We start from the raw sequence: 18,915 nt of genomic DNA, 5'->3' as shown, positions 1-18,915 counted from the left end.
TTTTATAAATAAATTTAAAAAATGGTTTCCTAGACAACCTTGATGAAATGTCAACTTCTTCTCAGATCTACACCCGCACCATAGGTATTGTTATCTCCATCCCTGCTGGGTAATTTGTACACTGCAATAGTTTGTTTGGAAACATGCCTGTTGTTCTTTAAAATGTACTTAATGCTAGATTAGAGAACATAAGACGACTTTTTTTTTTTTTTGTCTCCTGTTTCCACCAGCTCATTTCTAAACCATTTAAAGTAAAGAGCTTGAGCATGTATGGTATTTAAAAAACCTTTCACATGATGTTTTTAAAACAGATCAATTTCAGCATTAAAGTGTTAGGAATTCAGCCAAGGAAAATTCAACTCAGGATTGTATAGCTATAATGATAATGTATTATACCCGTCTTCCTTGAAAATTATTGTAACAGTAGAGTTGAACCTAGTGAATTACATAATTTAGGAGCGTTTGCCAGAATGCTGTTTTAGGGGGATTACTGTAGTCTTCCCTTAACAAAAGCAAAGGGAAAGATGGATCGTATTATGAAGTACTTAAATGAGAAAGAACAGTCTTCACAAATTATCTAAGATAACTCATTTGAATGGAACAGAAGGTCATGTGTGTGTGCGCGCCAGTTATCACACTTAACTACTTGGCAGACTGTAGGGGGAGTACAAGAGGGAGATTTTTGCTTTTCCTCTCCTCTAGCCTGAATTAAAAATGTATTGGCTGCTCATTGCTGACATCAAAACATTTCCAGCTAGCCTGAAGTTAGTATTTGATTGTGCTTTTAACGTTTAAAAAGTTAACAGCATGACCTGTCTAATATAAATTATGAAAGGCCCAGAAAAGTAAAAGCTTACTGCTGCTTCTCTTGGCAAAGCTCTAGAATGTTCGGGAGTTGCAGTGCATCTGAAAATCTGGCCGAAAGGACTCTGTTTTATTTTTTCAGTCTTCAGAGTGGATGTTGAACATATAATGTACTATTATATACTGATGTAACTGCTTTAAGGATGACTGCAGAAGCTATGTTCCCACTGCTCTTCCATCCATTCCACTTACCAGAATCCTTGATTTGAAGAATGAGACTGGGGACAATTATTTTTGCAGTAGGCTGAGGTCTAGATTCAGAGTAGCACGCAGTAGGCATCTAAAGTTCAGCACGTATGTACCACCTTCTGATTTCTTTATCTGCCTTGTGACTTCCCTGAGATCAAAGTGTGTGCCTCAAATCTGGCATCTGCTCAAGTGCTTTCCTGAATAGGAAATAGGATAATTTCCTGAACAAGGGTCTTGGGAACACAAGTAAGTGAGTGTAGATGAAGTGAGGCAGATATAATGGGCTTGGATGTTATTTGGGCAGAGAGGCGAACAGTAGTGCTCAAAGATTTACTTCTGGAAGATGTTTTTATAGAAGCTTGAGAGAATGTTTTGCTTCAGAATCAGCATGAATGGGAATTTGCAAATATTTAGTAGCACCCGGCCATGTTTTATCCACCTGCTCAATTAAGAGACTGGTCACATAATGAATTCTGTTTTCACTGGGCGCTTACCAGTAGCTCTGGCTTCCTAAATTATGTAAAGTACTAGAAAAGCATAAAATATATCAGGTCTTCAGAAGCCACACGAGACCTGATAGGGGAAGAGATGAGCGAATTGCCAGCCTCTTAGTTAATACCTGAGAAAAACATGTGAACATGTTTCTGCTGATTGAAGTAACTGGGATGTGGAGTGAATGTTTCTATTGAATGTTAGGGTGCTTTTTGTAATCACGGCAGCCTCTTGAAGGCTCCCTCCTTTCCCATCACTTTTCTACTGATCAGGTCAGGAACAAATAGGATTAAAAATGGGGGGAAGGGAGGGAACAAGTCAGAAAGCGTGGAAAGAGATCATCAGCTCTATCCGTGAAGTATTCAGTTAAAACAATAATTTGCTTTGTTTTCTTATCGTCTCCTAGGTCATCTCTGCAGCAAAACAACTATGAAATCCTTTAGAGACAAACAGGCAGAAGGAAAGAAAATGAAAGTGTTTTTCCCTGAAGGGTTGATACATATGGATAGATTGGAAGGGAACAGAAATGTGAAAACTCAGAACTGATGCCTTTCCCATGAATATAGCCTACGTTTGATGTAACCAAAACTAAAAATGTGGGGCACTGGGGCACAGTACCTGATTGAAAGCAGCTAAATGGAGTGTCTCGTGGGAGTGTCTTCAGACATGATCTCTGTGGTTTTAAAGCAACAAAAAAAAGCTAATTAGTGCTAGGTTATATGCTTCTGGTCAAAATGAAGAATTGGATAGGGAACGTAAATCCCAGGACAAAGTTGTTAGGACCTGTCACATGAAAACTGAATCCACTTAGCTATCCCTGGAGAAGGCAATGCTTAAAGCCTGATTATTACTGCTTTAACATGGAAAATCTGGGGGGCGTAGGTGTGTGTATTTTTTACCTCCTAACCTCTGTTGCCGGTACTGACGAGATTTTTATAACCCCTGTGGCTTGAGCCGCTGCAGGAAAGTGTTTGCGTTCAGCTTGGCTCAGTGCCGTACAGTCCATTTTAATCACTGTGCAAAGTGAAAGGATAACAGTTTTACTGTGGTGCTCGGTCTGAAAAGAGGGCTCTAAGCAAAAGCTGGTTATTCTTCAGAGGGATTTTGTGATTCTTGCAGATATTTTTTAACAAAGTGTAAAGCATACTGACACAGGCCTTTAACAGCTATCATAAAACATTCCCTCCTTAGTGTTTTCTTACTATTCTAAAAATTAACCGAATTACCTTGTGTGTTCTGTTCAACTTCAGTCACTCTGAAAATGTAATTAGTGTTAATATTCTGGAGATATGTTGGATGTTGGGAATTTTCTGTGCACATCCATCATCGGCTTTTGAAGAACGCTGACGGCACGCTGCTGCTTTTCCTTGCGTTGTGGCACGCCACTGAATCAAAGCCCGTAATGCAGGCTGGTGGTTAGCCTGTTCTCTCCCTTTCGTGGTGGTGAGCCCACAATTAAATTGCTGCATTGAATGCTCCGGCTGGTTGAGCTTTTTCTCTTATCCTGTGATTGCATGCTCTCCCTCGCTCTTTCTCCCCAGTTAACTCCCAATACTCTCCTCTCTGTTTCTGTTTCTGTTTTGCTAGAGCTGCTCAAACTGTTTCAGGTCTCTGCTGAAGGAAATAGCATGAAAGATGAGTAATTGGAACCCCAAATAAATATTTGAGGAGAGGAGAGCTGTAGTTCCGTGTTTCCTTGGCATTGCGCTGTTCCTCAGATTTCTGAAGATGATGATATTTACCCTCAGTCCTTCTGAATCGCTGTAACTCGGTGGCCTTTGACCCCTCCATTTCAGTGCGTCTGATTTTGGTTAAAGTCACATTTAGGGGTTTGTATGCTGTGATGACCAACATGCAGGTTTGTCTCGGGTTTTGGCATTTATTTTCTAAAATGCCAGCAGCACGGTTTTCCCTGTCTGGTAGCATTTCCACACTTAACGCAGTTGTTATCCAGAAGCGCTTATCTTTTCTGGGATCATTAGGGACAGAATTCCTTTGCAGCCTGCATGTGCCCTGAGGCTTGCTCGCTGTATTGCCTATACCAGTTGCAATTTGTGCCTTAACACCTTCTTGCAAATCTTCTCACTCTGTCCAAATTACCTGCTCTGCTGTGTACTGAAGCATGTGGTCTTCGTTTGGGCTCTGTTCAAAGGGGAGGAGATTGAAGCACAGGGCGGTGAATGGGGAATGGATCAGGTGAATTGCTCTGTGGATTAAAGGGGAGGATGTTTGACAATGGCTGGGTTGTGTCACCATCAATTAAATTCAATATTTACGAGTTGGCAGATGTGGACGAGAGCCGACTTGATGGTAAACGTAATCTGTGAACTTTGAAGCTTCTGTAAACCTATCAGAAATGTTTAACTCCTTTTCCTGCCTGTCTGTTTCTTTTTCTTTTGTTCCCTGCTGAAACCAGGTCCTTTGTTCAAACTGTCTTGCTTACCAAAGGTGCTTGTTATTCTTGCCACACTCCTTGATTTCACTACCTTCATGTGCCTGTGCTAAGATATACTTTAACCTAAACCTGTCTTTCCTTTTTGCCTCACAGCTGTGCTCCTCTACTGCTTCACTGCTTGTACTTAAGCTGCATCGGTTCTTCTCTCCATCCTTTGACCCTCACAGTGTCAGTAGTGATTAGGCCTTATGTGTGTTATGTCCCTCAGCCAGTGATTACTGGAGAAGCTGTATTTTAAAGGATTTATTGCAAAAATCCATCTGTGAAAGACTAGCTAGCAGCCTTCACCATTGCTTTAAACACCTAGTTTTCTTGCCATCACCATGCACCTGTACACCAGGAGGGGCCAGAGAAACAACAGCCCATGCTGATAGGATTATACGTCAAAATTGCTAGGTATCTCCAGTTTCTGCTGTGTGGCCCGCTTAGCTTTTCCAGCAAATGGATAAGTGTATGTTGAAATACATGACTGGGATTAACGTGTACAACCGTAGTGGTTTATTGTTCATTTTATCACTCATTTTATAACATGTAGAATTTGATGCTTTGAATTAGCTTAGATTAAATATTGCAGTGGTATCACCAGGGCAGGCAGATCACCAGTGTAAACAGTTGCACGGATATTTTTAAAGAAATTACACGCACATATACATAATGTGTGTACATAACTATACTTCTATTCATGTAAAACTTTTGAGAACACTTGTGTTTCGAAGACTGACTGCTAAACCTACACATTATTCTGGACTTCTTTATGGTCGTCTCGTTGCTCTTGCAGCAGCACTGCACATCTAGACTTTGATGTTTTTTATGACTCCCTTATCCACTAATTAACTTCATTAATTTTGCAATTAGTAAAGTTAATTAGTGGGTAAAAATGCTGTATAAAACTTCAAAGTTTGCATTTTAATCATAGTTTGTATTAAAAATAATTATCACACGCTTGATTACTAAACTCAATCCAGTTAGCTCAGACAGGGTCATGTGATGTTAAAAACAGCTTTGTTCTATATCTTTCCTAGCTAGTTAGTTGGATTTTTCACTAACAATTACTGAGACTTGGTCTGGTACCTGAAAATGCAGCTACAGGGAAAAGGCAGCGAATGAGACAAAAAAAAAATTTGATCATCGTATGGCTGAGTGGAAGTTGGGTTTCAGTTAGGGTAAGTAGAGAAACAAGTTGGAAAAGGGGGAGGTGAAAACATTTTAAAAGTTTGCTATGATTGGTGGTATATGTGGGAACAATACTTGGCTACTTGCCTCCCCTCCTTTGGTGAGCCGTTTTGGAAGAGGTGCTCCCCAGGCTGTACTGCCTGACTGTGCCAGCTGATCACGACCCACTGCATATACCTAAAGGAAGGCATGGTAAGGAAAACCCGCTCGCCAAAGTAAGGACAGCAAAGGGGGGATGTCGGAAAATTAAAGTAAAGAGCACAAAACCCGTGAGGTAGGAGTGGATACTGGGATGTAGTAATAGCAATAATAGTAATGTAGTAATAGTAATAATAATAGTAACAACAAAAAGCCATAGTAGCAGCGTAGGTGTGGGTGACCTCAGGAGCACAACCACTATGCAGACGCTCCATATGGTGTCTATAGAGCAGCCCACAGCATTTCACACCCATCTCCTTCAGTTTAATAAAAGTAATGTACCTGTGCCTACAGGTGGATGTAAATAAATGCATTTTTTTAAGACAGATGAGCGTTGCCTTATAATTAGAGCCATGCAGAAGGTTTGCCACGTGGGAGCTCTTGGTTACAGGTTTTTCTCCTTGGGTGCGTGGTCTCGGTGGGCTGCGCTGGACTGCCCCTTCCTCTCGCTGGGTTGTTTCTTATGCCCTGTCCTGTCACCTCTCTGGTGGGACCTCTCCCTCCTCATACCACTCATTATACTCACCAGAGTGGTCTCCGTCTCATTCCTGGCAGAAGCCACAGCGCTTTTTTTTTTTTTTCCCCTTCTTCTTTTATTTTCCCATGTTTCTGATTTAAGCATACAGTTTTATCTTAGAAAATTAAGTGCTGCAAGCCTGAGCCTGGAGCAGTGCCTGAGTCCAAGCTCCTGCGCTGGTACATCCATCTTTAACATTGGCCCACCAAGCAGCGTTACTGCCTGGTTGTTTCCCTGCAATGCGTATTGTATCCAATTTCATAGTTTCTTTTATACTTTCAACAGACTTTGTAACAGCAATAATGTCATTCAGATAATTATACCATAATTGACCTTAGTACTGAGCATCCTTGGCTTTTACTGCAGTTTGCTTAATACTTCAGGATGGTCAATTATCTCGTAATTCCCACTTTGTTGGGAATTATTATTTTAATCGTTACACTCCAAATACATCATTTTGGCATAGTAGTAAGGGTACACTGGGGAACGGTCATATTCGTGAATGCTTTAAAGAGTTACCAGCTTTATCATGTGGGAGGGCTTTTCATCCTTCTTCTCTAGTCATTACTTTTAACACTGATTTCATTTAATTATCAGTTAGTCTGCTCAGGCCAGGTCTTCATCTGCTGGAGCTAACATATGGGGAGTTGGGGCTTGCAGGATTTGAGAGCAGTTGGATGGCTGCGCAATCTGACCATATTGATTTCTTTTCTGCCATGTTACAGTGTGAGTCAGCTATGTTAATGCAAGTAACTTCCAGTGGAAGTTGGGGATAAAACGGTGAATTTTTTTTTTTCCTTTCTGGGCAATTTGAAGTATTAATTATCCCAAATGGATAGCGAACACGCTGATGTTTGCCCCGTTACTAGTGAGCATTTTACAGCTGCATAAGAGGCTTATATGGACCTCTTTATGTTCATTTAATTTGTGCCAAATTTGTCCTCCGCCAAGAGCAGCGCCCTGCCAATGTTGAAGAGAAAGCAGAGTGGTCCTTGCGGTGAGAGATCTTTTCAGTGAGCACTGCCCAAGACAGAGACTGAAGCATAGCATGCCGTGCTTTACAGCCGAGGGCAAAAGATACTGTGGGTCCAGGACTAGAAACACACATGTGAACAAAGCAACATGCTCAGTCTTTCTATAAATGTATATAAAAATGTGTATTTCTATAAATGTATATTGTTTTTTGTCAGCATTTCGTGGTGTATTTAACATGAATAAAAATGTTCTACCTAATACGAAAAACTGGTACGTTTTGCTAAAACCGAAACTAAATATAACCTGCTTTCACCAAAGAGTATTTTTTCCTCTGTCTGATCTAATTATTATGTGTGAGCAAACCCAGTGTTGGTTAGTAGGAAAATGCTACTCTCTAGTAGATTAACGCATTTTATTGAAGAAAACAGCAGTGTGAAAAGACTTTATTTCTCTATAAATTTTAATAGTTACTAAAATGAGGACTTCGGCCCATTAAGTTACAGCCTGCCAAGTCATAATGCTGAATCGCTTAATTTCTCTGAGTAGCTATCCTATTCCAGCTTCTTGAAGGCAGCTGTTAGGAGAGCACCGATGTTTTAATCAAGGAACAGGGCAGAGTCTGACAAGTAAACAGTGTGCTTCAACGGAGGTTTTCCTCCACGATCTGCAAATATAAGGATCTCTCCTGGAGTATGTAGACTTGCACACTCAGGAACCAAGGTGTGGGTGGGTACAAGATTATATGTAGGAATCTGATGTCAGTGGAAACCATGAGAACATTGTTACACCCCGGTATTTCTCACTGAAGATAGATCCTTACAAGTGTTTATAGGCTGAAAAGCTATTGCAAACAGTAGTGGGAGCTCAGTATGGGTAATAATGTTGTCCCTCGCACACTGAAAATAGTAGGTGTTAGGTCCATAGGAAGATCTAGACCATAGCTCGCTGACTATGTACATGACATATCGTTATTGCTTAGCATAAGAGATAAGCTTAGATCTGTTGGCACCATTACCGGAGATCCCATGAGTCAGAGATCTTGATGTGGCAGGTGCATTACGTGTTGAAGGCAAAAGAAGCTAGTACTGCGGGAGCATTGATCGACTGGCTCCATGCAAGGAAAGGGGTAGCACAGTTAAAACTGAGAATGTTTAGATTTGTTCTGTAGTAATTGACTCTTGAGGCAAAATAATGTTAGTCCTAGTACACTGGCCAAATTTCAGTTTAGGAAATGAGATTCTGCCTGCTGTCAAGAGGTGAGTTGTGTCCGTTTTTCTGTTAATGTCAGGTGAGATACCGCAGCAAGATCTTTCCATATTGGTATCAGGTCTGATCCATCTTTGAAGCAATGAAACCATTAAGCAGTGTGCATTGCCCCAGTGCCCAATGTGGTGCTCATCCTTTAAGTGCTAGTGATAATTAGCCTCTTTATCATTCTAGTAGGGAGCTTTAATTTATTACGTTATTAAGCAGTGAAATCAAAGATTAAAATGGTATCTATAGCACATAGCTAACTAGATTGTGAAAAATGAAACTATATGGTTTCAAATTTATGAAAATAAATATTTCTATTTAAATAAGTGTGGTAGTTTACTTTAATTCTTTAGACACCACTCTAATTTGTAGTTTACTGATGATTATTTTTCTTCGTTTTAAAGCAAATTGCTTTCTGTAGGATGAAGCTGAGAAATAATGAATTGAATTCACATTACAAGCTACTGCCTCCCAAATTGTAAATGAATATAAATGTAATAGGAGCATACTATTAAAATCTTTTGCAAAAGACTATGCTATGTTGTTGCAGTAAACAAATACATTTTTCAAGCCATCGGTTCATTTAATGTTGCATTTCTACTTGGCCTTTATTTTAAAGGCTTCTGTGCCTACTGCCACTACTGTCTCCAAATGTCTTAACATTTGTTGTTGTCTCTTCAGAGCAAAAAATAACATTTTAATTTTGTGTCATTTACTATAATAGTTGATTAATGATCTGCTTTAAAGCTAAATCAGTGAACATATTTTAAGATGCATTTGCTCAGGAAAGGAAATTCTTGTCTACCTATTTTATACTGTCAGGGGGAGAGAGAGAGACGCAGGGGGGCAGGCCAATGGGAAAGGCACAGGCTGTGTTCAGCACTAGCTTTGTTCTAAAATTTTTATTTCCACTCAGTATACTTAGAGGGTAATTAACAATTACCAATCAAAAAGGTGGAAGATTTTTGCAAATTCCACTGCTTATTAATCTGAGCTGCTGTTGACAAGATTTGGAAAATTTAGAGAAGTGGAAAGTAGGACCTGAGTGTCCCAGCAGGGAGAAATGTTCTCTCATGTGACTTGGGCAACAACCACAGCTTAACTTCTGTGGTTAAGTGTTCTTAATCCTTACCAGAAGTTTGTGGTGTAATAAGTTAAGGAAAAGAAGAAATTTGGTAATAGCGATGGAACAGAAATTGCACAATGTAAATGCTAATTTCTCGGTTTGCGTTCCTGGTACTAGCTATAAAATAAACTTAGGGAGGTGTGCAGTTAAAACCCCAAAATCAAACTGCTGTGTTGCGCAGTTCTATGTGGAACAACAGTCCATAGTGCGTGGAGGAAGAACCCCAAAACCAATGTTTCTGGATGAATGGGAGGATCTAAAATCCAGCAGTAAGGACTTCTTTGGTTGTTATTCCTCCCACCCACTTATATAAGGAGGACAGAGAGATGGCAACAGTCAGCAGGTTTTCAACTGAGAATTACTTTCATCTTCATTCCTGTCAGCTCCAATTCTGCAAAATGCCTGAACACATCCTTACTTATGTATGTTCGACCGTTGACTTCAGTGTGAGATAAAGTTTAGCACATGCTTAAATGCTTTCTTGAACTAGGGCCAAAAGCTGCTGCTGCTAAAATCAATCCCAGCGGGAACGTCGCATCTTTCCTTACTTCCTTTTTTGTATACCAAGACACAGGCTCCACCAAGCTTTGGAAATATGGTAGGAGTTGATAAACGTTGCCTGCCTTGTTTAGAGGAATAGAGCAGAACTGTTGGATGGCAGTGCATAAAGTACATATTACCTTCCTTTCTTTCCTGTCCCATATGCGCGCTCTTTAAGGATCATTACTAAGCGAGGGCTGCAGAATTGCAAGAGATTCCCTGAGCCACTGCGTTGTGTTTCCGTCTACTGCAGGCACAGCCTGTAATTGTAAAAGGTGCCAAAATAAAATGAGTTTAGGTGTTTTCCCCTGTTCTTCTCTGCTGCGAGACTGTTTAGAAGCTTGCTCCTTTTTTTGCTAGAAATGTTTGCTGAAGGGTGACTTCCCTTGAGCCACTTTGTTCTTCTTGATTTACACGGGCAAACATACACACATACACATACACACCCGTCCCCCTCTTCTGGGAGTATTGATTTAACCCTGCATATTTGTCGAGGAAACAAGCCAAAACCAGGCCAATGCACAGTATTCATAAAATGGTTCAAAGTAGCTCTACGTTCCTCCCACTGACACTGCAGATAGCAACTATGATCCGTCGGCTGATTGCCTTTATCTGTGTCTCTTGCAATGCATTGTGCGCTTTTAATGCAAGACGCTTGCTGGGTAGCTATCACTTATTAAAATCCAAAGTGCTGTCTGTGGGAACAAATCATGTTATCTGGTTAAGTTGTATTAAGTTGTATAGTGACAAATGAACCACTGTTTTGTATGAGCATCTGATGATGTTTTCTCCATCTCTTTTCTGACTGCAGAGCTCTTCTGTATCTCCCTCAGCCAGTTTCAGAACAGCAGAAAAGCACAGAAATTCAACAGATTATTCTTCAGATAGTAAAAAACAGAAGACAGAAGAAAAGGAAATAGCAGCTCGTTACGTGAGTGAATTGTCTACTCTGTCGAACTTAAGTGTGCTCTGTAATTTCACCTGATTCCTGATGCATAATTAATTTTAAAATTGAGGGTCAAATTTTTAACAGGTTCTTACTGCCTGCCTCTACATCTATGCTAGGTGGAAGGTTTCGGTGTGTAGGATTGATAGTGTTTTTAACAATATAAATATAGAGCACCTGGAAGGCATGTGACAAGAGGACTGAGCATTACTTAGGCTGGGACTTGGTAGATCTCACTCTAGCTTGGCTCTGCTTCTCAGTGCAGTACAACTTTTTTTCACGCTGTGTCCTTGTTCACCAGTGTGAAAACAGGGAATAATGCTATAGCTGTGGCAACCTGTTAAGGAGAAGCACTATAGGTGACTTAAATGTTATGATTTTGTTACCATATAAAGCTTGGTAAGAGTAAATGCTATGTTGCATAGTTGTGAGCAGCCTTGCATTTCATTGGTTTATTTTTTCTTAGTACTAAAGAGACATTGGGATATCAAACAAATGTTTTTAACACATTGTGATTTGTCATTGCAGGACAGTGATGGTGAAAAGAGTGATGACAACTTGGTAGTTGATGTTTCTAATGAGGTATACACAATGGTGGGTTTTGTACCTTACAGTGGTGGTGGTGGGGGTGTCTTCAGTGGCTTCTGTGCGTATTGGGGATATGAATAAGATTACAGCCTTTGCCTTCATAAAGGAGCTTGAAATGCCTGAGAGAATCCAGTCAGGTCATCTTTCTTTAGAATGCAAATCGGACCTGTAACGCTTATTTCTGCAAAGGACCTTTTTGTTTCTTATATGAACCAAAAGTCTTCTTGAGATATTTGAAGCCAGCCCTGCACAGCAGATAGGATGCAGCTTGTAACGGTATCTGTGTTTTCTTTCACTCTGGCCATGACTTCATTTGTGAACTTTATCAGGTCTGGCAAGTGCCTCAAACTTTTTCAGTCTGTCACCTGACAAATGAGATTTACGTGCCTATTTCAATATCCATAGATTTTTAACATTATTTTTCATGGTTAATGGCACCAAATCTTAAGGCTTACTTTAAAAAAAAAAAAAAAGTTGTCTGTCATTATCCATCTCAATTTTACAATTTTATCAGCTAAGTCAATTAAGGACTGAAGGAAGATGACACTTTTTATGACAGATCTTCATTCCAAAGTGAGAATTGCTCAAGACAAGCACTAGTGGCTAGTATGAAGTTTTTATACTAACCCGCGTTATTGATGTTTAGGATCCTTCCTCTCCTCGGGGGAGCCCAGCACACTCTCCACGGGAGAATGGCTTGGACAAGACACGACTGCTGAAGAAAGATGCACCAATTAGTCCGGCGTCTATTGCATCCTCCAGCAGTACTCCTTCCTCCAAATCCAAAGAACTTAGCCTTGTAAGTACTTCAAAATGCTCCTGATCACGTGCTTACTGGATTTCTGTCTGGAAGCAATTTGGATTTCCACAGCTATCAGTAAAACACTATGAAGCATCAATTTAAAATTTGTTTAGTTTATCACTTCAAGGGAATTTAATAAGATAATAAGGAGAAAGTCCACAGCCTTTTTTTGGGATAGGAGGAGGTTATTTTCACTGGTGGTGTGGGTAGATGATAGATGTGCTGTGCTCAGGGATGTTTTTCTCCTCCCCCAAATGAAAAACTGTCATTCTGAGAATAAATAAGAGTACAGAAAGGTTCCTTGAGCTGTTTTTCCTGTACTGTGGTTTATAGCAAATTCAGTTCCCTGCTTGGATGTGATTTGGTTGTTAGCTTTGTTTGAATTACCGGGCCATATACAACAACAATAATTTTTATTTTCTATCCAAAAAGTACTCTGTCATTTACAAGAGCCTTCCTTGACTTGCATCGCAAATCACAGTGCAAAAAAAAAGAGCTGCCTGCAAGTTGGGGGTGTTCTTTCCTTTCCTGTTTGTGACCACAATTAATCACCTTCCTGAGCTGCGCAGTAACTCCCCTCTCAGTTCTTCACAGGTCAGGGTACGCGATTATTTAAAGGAATAAAATAAGTAAAAAGAAAGCTTGAAGTGAATGTTGTGCTCAGGAAGGGTGATGGAATGACAGGTTCGGGCCAGGGAATCAGTGGTTTGTCTGATGAACAAGCTTGTCACAAGAGCGGCACTGCACAGTTCCTGACTTTATACCCATCACTGTCTCCATCCTGTGTTTCCAGCACCACATTTGGGCATGAGTTGTTGGTCAGTTGTGAGTTTTTTTCCTGCTCTTCTTGTCCAGCGAGCAGTGACCTCTCACAGAAACTCATGATCGTAATGGGAGCAGGTCCACCATGAGCAGAGTGAGACCATGGACAGATCTCACATATGCTGCCAATGTAATTATCAGGTAGCAACGATTTTCAGTCACGGACCTCATTCTGAATCATACGGATGCCCCTGATGAGGAAAGCTGCGAAGGCTGTAGTTAATTCCCAAAGCCATTCTGACTTTTTCAGTGTCTCTGCAGCTTCCTTTCGTTACCAGGGACTGTTGAAACCCAAACCTAAAAGCTGTATCTCACTGATCACACACACTCTGGTTGTCGTCAGCTGTCTTTCCCACCGCTAGCTAAAAAAGTAAGATAACTAACAGTCTTCCTTTTTCCTTTTTGGTGATTAGAATGAGAAGTCTACCACTCCTGTGTCTAAATCAAATACCCCAACTCCACGGACTGATGCCCCAACTCCAGGCAGTAACTCCACTCCCGGACTGAGGCCAGTGCCTGGCAAACCCCCAGGTGTGGACCCGCTAGGTGAGCGTCCATATGTTTTGATGGCGTGAATCGGTGGCCATTCATCCCTAACCAGGCTCCCTTTAAATCTACAGTGACGAGGCAGTATATTACAGTGCTTAAACTGGGTGCTGAGCTGGTTCTTCAGCACTTGTAATACAGCGTGTGTATGTATATAGATAGATAGATAGATAGATATAGATATATATATTTTACTGTTTGCCAAACTCACACTTCATCTGATGGGTCTGGGCTGGCTGTTTGACTTCTCTCTTTTCTTCCTCTCAATAGCTTCAGGTTTAAGGACACCTATGGCAGTGCCGTGTCCTTATCCAACTCCGTTTGGGATCGTGCCACATGCTGGTATGAATGGGGAGCTGACCAGCCCTGGAGCGGCCTACGCTGGTCTACATAATATTTCCCCTCAAATGAGTGCAGCTGCTGCAGCAGCAGCAGCAGCAGCAGCTTACGGGAGATCTCCAGTGGTAAGTGTTTGCTGCTAGTGCATTTGGTGTTGAGAGCAGTTTATATTAAATGTAAGACCTGCGGGGTTAAATTTAGTTCAGTCTCTTTGTAATTTGGGGAGTATGCTATGGAGAACATGAAGTAAAGAGTCTTCCTTTGCCTAACTCCATCTTTAATACACCTTTTTGTTTTGCTTGGGGCAAACTATAGGTTGGTTTTGATCCACATCATCACATGCGAGTCCCAGGCATCCCTCCCAATCTCACAGGCATCCCAGGAGGAAAACCGTAAGTATCAAACGTTCAACTTTAAAAGTCAATCATCTGTTGAAGTTGTGTTCCCTTGCTGGTTGGAATTCCCCTTAGCTACTGAAAAGTATTGTGTGAATAGGAATAAATATTGATATTTGGCAAGGGCAGGATAAATGCTGTTTAATCTTAAAGTTGCATTTGTAAATTTGTTTTGAAGATTAATAGCAGCTGACAAGGACTGGGTGGTATAGAGTGAAGGAGAGAGAAATAAATGGAAAAAGGAGCTGGACTTCGAGGTGTAACATGCTGAATCTGACTGGTTGGTCTTATATGGAAATGCAAACTGGAATAGGATCTCAGCTTTCCGTCTCTACTGTACTCTGCTTCTCCGTTTAAAAAAATTATTTCTTTGTTCACAAAAGCCTTGCAATTACTTGCAAACTTATCAGCTGCTATAAACAGCAGTGTGCAGAGAAAGGAACACTGAAATGTTTTGTTTGATTGAAAATACTGGAAAGAATTATTGTATCATAATGTTCAAATTCATCCTTGATGGAACTGACCGTAAAAGGTGACCTGCTCTACCAGGCTTCGCTTGTTGTGAGCCTCAGAAAAAGAATTACACAGATATGAAGAACTCTTTGCTTACATCCCTCTTGAGTTAGAGAGGGGAAAAAATAAAACAGTGATGCAAACCATATTGATCCAGATTTTATGTAAGGGTCCTCAAGTTCTATTTCTTGCGTGACACTTGTGGGAAACTGTGACCAGCTAATACTGGGGAGTTTGAAGGGCAGGGGATGTTTGTGCCATTCCTTCTCTCACTCTCGAATGTGTGAACGTGTTAGTGGAGGAGTGGTTGGGGGGTAGTCACACGCTTGCATGCATGCGAGTAAATGCATACGCTTACCTGCCAGTGAGCTTGCGGACGTGCAGGATTAATAATATATCATGGTGACAAGCAATCAGTCCTAGTGCCTGTAACTCCTCTTCTACATAATGTGTCATACAAATCATTAAACCACGTCCAGCTCTTTCAGATGTCACACACTAGTTACCACCTCAAGTCGACTTTTTTGATAGTTGCACTGCCCTGGTAGGTGGCTGCATAAGGCGAGTTTGGAAATTGGTGTAGAGCAGCTTCTGGACCAGCTGCTTGCATTGAAAATTCTTCGTCCTACACATGCAGCGGGCACTTAGAAATGTCTTGACGAAACGTTCAGATGTTCGCTGGGTTCAGGTTCACCCTTGGTGCAGTCGGTCGCTCGGAAGGAGGGGTGACCGGCTCTACCAGGCTTTGCTTGCTGTGGTCTGAGCAATACCAGGGGTGCGGAGACCTCCCTGCTCGCATCTCACTCATGTTAGAGATGGGGAGAATAAAATGTGAGGCCGACTGAAATCAAACCGGTTCAGTTCTGGTGCGTCTCCAAGGTTTTTGAATGTTGTTGACGTATTGATGACTGTTTTAAACATTTAAATATATCTGTCATTTATCTGCTGTAGGGCCTGAAACCTTTGAAATCTGTGGTTGTTTTAGCACAATTGCATTGATTTTTCTTCATCTTAAGTGCGGTACTTTTCACAGCTATCATTCAGGATTGTTGCTTTCTCATTTACTCTTCCTTTTCCCTTAGAGCAAAAGTTGTGTAAATTCTCCACACTGTTGAGTGTCTGTTGAAATGGAGGGGGCAGCGTGCGGCACATCAGGGAACAAGCCCCTAATAACTCTCTTTTCACTTTGGAGATATATCAAAACACTGAGGATTGTACAATATATAAATAGCAAGGGTAGCTAATGTGAAAAGAAGAAAAAAGTGCTCGCCAGGTGTTTATAGTGTCAGATATTTGTAAGATATTTAGAGTACTTCAAATAAGCAACATGCGGTGTTAGTTCTCAGAATGGAAAAAAAAAACCCACTCAACCACCTCAAAATCAAACCAAGCAACAAAGCAACAGTTTAATCACATGTGCTGGTGTGGAGTAATGAATAGAGTGAGAATAATGTAGTCACAGATCACTCCAGATCTAAGCTTTGTTTCTGTAATTGTTAAATATGCTCCCTGTGTACTTTATAAGCATGCCAAAAGGCACCCTGGTTGGTGAGAGTATCATACACTCAGTGCTCAACATGGCTCTGCAGAGAGTGACTGCATACAGAAATCAGAAAAGGTGATAGTGAAGTTCCACTTGTTTCGTTAGAAATTTCAGGTGACCGTCAGCTGCTTTTTTCAGCACCTTACTGCAGCAAACAGGAATTAGGGAGATAAGGAGGAAGATATTTCAGATTTCTGCGCTGATAATCAAACCCTAATTCTACTCATATAGGCAGTTTGCTGCTTCTGACAACCACAGAAATCTGTCATAGTCTTTCCTGAAAGCGTTTAATGTCAAAAAATGAGAATGGTGATATGATCTGTCACTCAGACCTGCCAGAACAAGAAACAGAGTGCAGGATGAGAAGAGTGTGTGAAGCTCTGGGAATAGGACAGAAAGGTGAAAATGCAGTTGCATTTTGTCCCACTGAAAATTACTGTTCTAGTGTTAATGTGCTATGAATCTTAAATAACAAATTCAGTAGTTGAATTCTGAAGACCGCCTTCTTCAGTGACTTTGAAGCAATAGTTAAGGAAGTGATCTTCCTAAGTATTCTCATAAAATTATTTTTTTCGTGAGCTCTTCTCATCCCACCATTGTGACAATGGATTTTTCGTCAGTACTATGATGATTTTTTAGGTCTAAGGAAACTAAAGCCTTCTGTTAAGCATACCTTGGTATGTGTAGGTGAACCCTTTTATAAGGTTTGTGCTCTTTTATTAGATGTGATGTGTTAGGTAGCATCTCGGAACAAGACAATTTCACAACCTAACTGTTCTCCCTGGAAAATATTTTGAGATGAAGCTGTTGATAGGTTATTCACAGGTGGCACAACTAGCAGTCACACAACACATTCTTTCTCAGTGAGAGCTCTGATTCTGGCAAGAGAAATTGGGATTTGTAGTTGTTGTGTCAGGTCCACACAAAAAAAAAAAAAAGAAAAGAAAGGGGGGAAAAAAAAAAAGAAAAGAAGAAAGGCAGCAAGCCCAAAAGAAGGAAGAAAATTCCAGTGCATTTTTGCTGGTCTGTCATGTCAGATGTCAGCAACCGTGCCTTGAGGACTTAACTCCTTGTCGGTGGAGGTTTCACTGCACCCTTCGGTACAGCGCTGGGCAGTTTTGCTCGAGGGGCGTGGGACCCGCGGCACGTTCGGGGCAGCTTGGCAGCAGTCCAGCTGAAGTTTGCACATTAGAGTCAGTAAGCGAGCAGCCAAATAGCCCCTGGCCCTGAGCTACCTGCCATGCTCTGCAGCAGCCAGCCAACTATTTCTGTCTTCCAGGGGACCCTGACCTGACCTTTCTTCCCTGCTCTGCATGTGCGGGACGCCCCGTGCCCCAAGTTTCAGAGTAGCGTTGTGTATCCTCACTCATGCCAGAAATCATCATTGCATGAGTTGTAAAAGCTCATTTGATTGGTAGATGGTGCTTGACTTTCCATGTCAAAAGAAGTTTATGCTTTGAGGGCCATGCTACAGATAAATAAATAATTTCTTCTTCACCTGACTAAAAAGATTGCAAAAGGAGCTAAGTGCACAACCTGCACTGCCCGCAATGGAAACACACCTTTAATTCTGTTTTCTTAAATAGGCTTGAAGAAAAACTTCTTAAATCACCCCCTATTTTTTCTTTCCCTCAGAGCATACTCATTTCATGTAAGTGCAGATGGTCAGATGCAGCCAGTTCCTTTCCCTCCTGACGCCCTCATCGGTCCAGGAATCCCTCGCCATGCCCGTCAGATCAACACTCTGAACCACGGAGAAGTTGTGTGTGCAGTTACCATCAGCAACCCCACAAGACACGTCTACACGGGTGGGAAGGGATGCGTCAAAGTCTGGGACATCAGCCACCCTGGCAACAAGAGCCCTGTCTCTCAGCTGGACTGCCTGGTAAGTGAACAGCAGCATACGACACTGCAAGAAGAGATCAGGTTGTGTTAATGTTGAAATAATACCGTTAAGGTACAAAAAACAGTGGCTATTTGAGTGCTGTCATTGATATCAAAGCTTGATATTTCATTTGTAATTTTGTTGTTTCTTTTAGAACTGAGTTTGAAGTATGTTCCTTGTGTTTTTTTCCCCCCAATGAATCAAAACATCTTTAATATCCTAAAATTGTATTGGTAGAGGGAAAGATCAAAGACAGCACAGCAAATATTGTTTATAAACTTTGACATTTGTTGGCAATCTTAAAGCTTGATATCCTCTCATGCTAAAAATGGCTGTCTTGCAGCTGTATTCTCTGAGAATATTGGAAGATTGTGTCACGTATTTTGTGTCTGTGTACGTGTGTGAATGCATTGCCCTGTCTTAATGTGACAATTAAAAATATCCCTGAGTGTTATTCACAAATTATTTTAATGTGCTAACAAGATGAACCATTGTTAGCAGCTTTTCTCGTGTCACTTACCAGTTCTCGGTAAGATGTTGCTTCTTGTTACAGAGGCAGTAAAATGAGAACTGTGCTGCACATGTAGACATATAATGAATTGCTACACAAGTTGCTACACAAATGAAGAAAATTGCCCAAATATTTTCCTCTGACATCTCCTAGATGGTGGCAGCAAGTCTCACTGGAACAGAGGAGGGGGGAGTGTGCAGGGAATTTGGTACTCCCCCATGCTGAGAGGTTAATGTGCTGAA

The 18,915-nt window shown here is 41.1% G+C and overlaps 1 protein-coding gene across 7 annotated transcripts in view; it reads left to right on the top strand.

The window, feature by feature from the left end:
* The window catches only part of LOC142075809 (transducin-like enhancer protein 4), a 98,559-nt gene that overhangs the window by 73,459 nt on the left and 6,185 nt on the right, over positions 1 to 18,915 (top strand). For all 7 annotated transcript variants that reach the window (XM_075137758.1, XM_075137757.1, XM_075137759.1 and 4 more), the window contains 7 exons: positions 10,595 to 10,714; positions 11,258 to 11,311; positions 11,964 to 12,116; positions 13,355 to 13,487; positions 13,758 to 13,951; positions 14,142 to 14,218; positions 17,913 to 18,162. In XM_075137758.1, coding sequence (XP_074993859.1) covers positions 10,595 to 10,714; positions 11,258 to 11,311; positions 11,964 to 12,116; positions 13,355 to 13,487; positions 13,758 to 13,951; positions 14,142 to 14,218; positions 17,913 to 18,162 — 981 coding nt within the window. The remainder of the gene's footprint in view (positions 1 to 10,594; positions 10,715 to 11,257; positions 11,312 to 11,963; positions 12,117 to 13,354; positions 13,488 to 13,757; positions 13,952 to 14,141; positions 14,219 to 17,912; positions 18,163 to 18,915) is intronic.

Source organism: Calonectris borealis, chromosome Z (assembly GCF_964195595.1).
Source record: "Calonectris borealis chromosome Z, bCalBor7.hap1.2, whole genome shotgun sequence".
In the NCBI taxonomy this organism is placed as follows: domain Eukaryota; kingdom Metazoa; phylum Chordata; class Aves; order Procellariiformes; family Procellariidae; genus Calonectris; species Calonectris borealis.
Note: the sequence above shows the minus strand (reverse complement) of the source record. Positions and strands in the feature narration are given on the sequence as shown.